Source organism: Arachis stenosperma, chromosome 3, assembly GCF_014773155.1.
Source record: "Arachis stenosperma cultivar V10309 chromosome 3, arast.V10309.gnm1.PFL2, whole genome shotgun sequence".
NCBI lineage: Eukaryota > Viridiplantae > Streptophyta > Magnoliopsida > Fabales > Fabaceae > Arachis > Arachis stenosperma.
The window spans coordinates 97,368,344-97,371,914 of NC_080379.1; the positions used below are offsets into that span (position 1 = coordinate 97,368,344).

At 37.1% G+C, this 3,571-nt stretch overlaps 1 protein-coding gene across 1 annotated transcript; it reads right to left on the reverse strand.

The window, feature by feature from the left end:
* Positions 1-276: 276 nt before the first annotated feature.
* On the reverse strand, positions 277-1,847 carry LOC130966445 (protein FAR1-RELATED SEQUENCE 4-like). The gene is made up of 4 exons (XM_057891250.1): positions 1,417-1,847; positions 1,317-1,333; positions 930-1,196; positions 277-479 (listed from the first exon to the last, which is right to left on the reverse strand). The coding sequence occupies exons 1-4, from the start codon at positions 1,845-1,847 to the stop codon at positions 277-279; spliced, it is 918 nt and encodes a 305-aa protein (XP_057747233.1).
* Positions 1,848-3,571: the final 1,724 nt, after the last annotated feature.

Consider the following 3,571-nt stretch of genomic DNA (forward strand, 5'->3'; position numbering starts at 1 on the left):
TGGTGGGCTTTGAAGGTCATTCACATTGCTTAATGTCGCTTCTTCATGGGTTAACAAACTTTTTCCTTTGCTTCTCTCTTGATATTCTTCCATCTCCGCCATGACCTTGTCAAATACTCGGTGCAGAATTCCAGTGAACTCTTCAGACTCGGATGCAAATTCACATATATTGTGTGACCGAAACACCAATTCGTCAAATCTCTTACTTCTTGACTCTAGTAGTGGTTCATCTTGACTGCTCTTGGTGTGTGTGTACCTCCTCTTTATGTTCTTGCTTTAGCTGTCCAGTATGTATTTCGGTGCCACGTTATCGACTCGCTCAAAGCTTAGGACACTTAAGGAATGGCGGCACAATATGCCTCTAGACTCAAACTGCAAGCAATGATGCTTTACATCTCGTGATACTGCGTCGTAGGTGATTACAAATTTGTTGAATATGGAATTGGAAACCTGCTCTATGACTTCATATGTTGTGAAACCTAGGGTGAAATGCATTGATCTTGTGATACAGTTCACTTTTCCTCTAAATTGAGCTTGAACTTCCTTGAACTTCTCATGGATATATACATGCTGAAACTGTGCCTCTATTGCTAATTTTGTTGCGCACAGTATTACGGTGTGAAAATCTGCAGCATCGAATTCTCTCTCTGCTTGCTACGCAATTGTGCGTATTGCTTCACGAATTGTCTTAAGGAGCTATTCTGTGTGATGAACTTATTGAAAAATGAATGCATGCTCTTGCTCCTTTGTGTGCTTCTCATCTCGGTCCAAAAGTGGTGATCCAAGTAGACTGAAATCCATATATGCCGATCCTCATACATCTATGCAAACCAAACCGAACCCAAAAGGTGTGGTTAACTGAAAACAGTACCTGCTTTGGAAAAAAAAGATATGAGCATGAAAATAATTCGAATTGAATTCTCAATTACCTGAAAGCCACTTGTTGCCTCCGAGGCCGTACTTTTTGAGGAAATCGATCCAGTTTCTGTCAAATGCTTCTTTTATGTATGAGTTACAAACAACATAGCTCATCTCTTGTTCAATTTTGTTGTGTCCCTTGTAGCCATTTAATTTGCTTGGGATCTTCTTCATAATGTGCCAGATGCACCAGCGGTGAATTGTTGTTGGCATGCACAGCTCAATTGCCATTTGAATCGATGCGCATTGATCGGTAAGAATACCTTTTGGTGCCTTCCCTTCCATGCAACGTAGCCAACACTCAAATAGCCATTTGAATGATTGGATGTCCTCATTTTTCATCAGTGCGCATCCAAGAAGTGTCGACTAGCCGTGGTGATTCACGCCCACAAAAGAACCTAAAACCAAATTGTACCTGCATAAATAACAAGCAGACGGTGGTGAACCGAAACATATAAACGCATTGAACTTCAAAATATATTTAAATGAACCGAATACCGGTTTGTGTTATAGGTGGTGTCAAATGAAACCACATCTCCAAAATAATCAAATGCAGCCCTGTTTCTTGCATCAGCCCAGAATGCATGTTTAATGCAGTGATCTCCTTTAAGGTTGAGCTCAAAGAAGAAATTTTGGTTCTTCTCTTTCATTCTTACTAGGTACTTCCCAAATTCTTTGGCATCGTCTTCTTCAGAAATATTTCGTACTTCCCTTGTGATGTAATTTCTAACATCTTTTTCTATAAAACCTAGTTCACGGTGGCTGCCAGCTGCTGCCACAAATGATTGGTAAGTTTTGCTCGGTCTGATTCTGGCTTCCTCGTGGATTTCGATGGTGCGATGCACGAATATGCTAACCTGGTTTGGACAACGAGGATGTGAGTGATTCAAAACAACTTTAGGAATTATCCAAAGACTAACATCCTTCATAATGTGTATGTAAATTCTAGCCGGACAATTTAACCCAGCTGAAGGGTTTGTCTTCAAAGTTGGAGATATCTTGGATTTTCACCTCCCCTCTTTGGTGCATACAATTAGTTGATTCTAATCTTGTCTCCGTCCCGAGTCGTGTTCCTTATTTTCGTAGAAAAATTGGCAAGTATAGAATAATGTTTGTAGAACTTTCCAGCTTCTTCTAGTGTCTTGAAAATCATTTCCACCTTTGGGACAAATTTTTCATCCACAACACAGCTGGTCTGCATGGTAAACCGAAATCTTAATTATGGTTAACTGAAATTTTAATTACGGTGAAACAAATATATAGTGCTTAGGGAACAAAACAGAATATATTCGTCTAATTTTTTTTTGACTCCTTTCTGAATACCAAACCAGACACATGCACACGGTGAATCAACTCTTTAGTACTTACCGAACCGAAAAGTTACTCATAGTTACTCACAGTTACTCACAGTTACATATTATCAATTCAATTCAATTCAATTCAAATATAGATCACCTCAGTCCATTCAATTCACTTCAAATAAAATTAGCAATTTCATTCTATTGAATTAGATTCAAAATTCAATAATCCAAACCTCATCAAATTGATACGTTTCGGAAGAATTATCCAAATCTCACTCATTCAACCGATTTGAAGTTGATTCATTCATTGTTTCAATTCAGAAGTACAGATCAAAGAAGAAAATGAAGAAGAAGATAAACAACAAAGCTAATTATGTTGAAGTCAATCCAGATTCATAATGTAGAGAAGAAAAACGCAAATAAAGGAGAACAACGAATTTAATTAGGTTGAAGAAGAAGAAGAACAAGAAGAAGAGCGCGAAAAAGATTTATGTTATATGGAAAGGTTTAGGTTGAGAAAGGTTGATCACGTAAAATAAGGATTACATTATATACGCTATATGAGGCACGTGTAAAACAAACGAGTGTGTGGGGCGTGGAATAGAAGGTACTTGGATACCATCCATGTAATTTTTACATGGATATAGAAGTTTTTTGTAATAAATTTTAGGACATAGGTTGACTAAACTCTAAAAACAAATACATTATGCCATTATCTAATTGGAAAACTTTCAGGTATGGCCTTGGAAGTCTGAAATTCCAATCATGTGATCCGTTGAGACGTAAAATAAAATAATATGAATGGCTGTAATTTGTTTAAGAATATTAGGATGCTCTCTAGTTCTATTTATTGATGGAGAGCTCGCAACCTGTAGTTCCCTTATACTGAGAGAATGCTTGGTCCGTGACGCATAGGGACATGAGTGCAGCTGAATTGTTGGTGGCTGTGAAGCCAGAGCCAAGGCACGGTTTCGTGGCTAATGTGTATAGCCGATCCAAGTTTTTAAAATAATAACTAAGTGGGCTTCTATCTCTTGGATAATAACAAACTTCTTTCTTTTGGTAGAAGGCCTAAAGCCATAAAAAGAAGTATCGGTTTATTGGGTAAAGTTAGTGAGTGAGATAGTAGTGGATCAGGAAAGGAAAATTCTGATTGTTAAAAAAATAGTTGAAAAAAAAATCTTATTCTCGCTAGTTTAGAAGAAATAATGTATTGAGTAATGATGTTATGGATTTTTCACAGGGTTAATAGCTAAATTCGTCCCTGAAAGATAACTGATTCTTTAAATTAGTTCTCAAATAATTTTTTTAGTCATATTAGTCCTTGAAAGATAAAATGTAAGTCAAATTAG

Bases quoted from the DNA above. Each gene is read 5' to 3' on its own strand.
- LOC130966445 (XM_057891250.1), bottom strand. From the start codon at position 1,847: ATGAAGGATGTTAGTCTTTGGATAATTCCTAAAGTTGTTTTGAATCAC. The intron at 480-929 runs GTAATTGAGAAT...ATTTCACCCTAG, and splicing joins AGGCAACAAGTGGCTTTCAG to GTTTCACAACATATGAAGTC.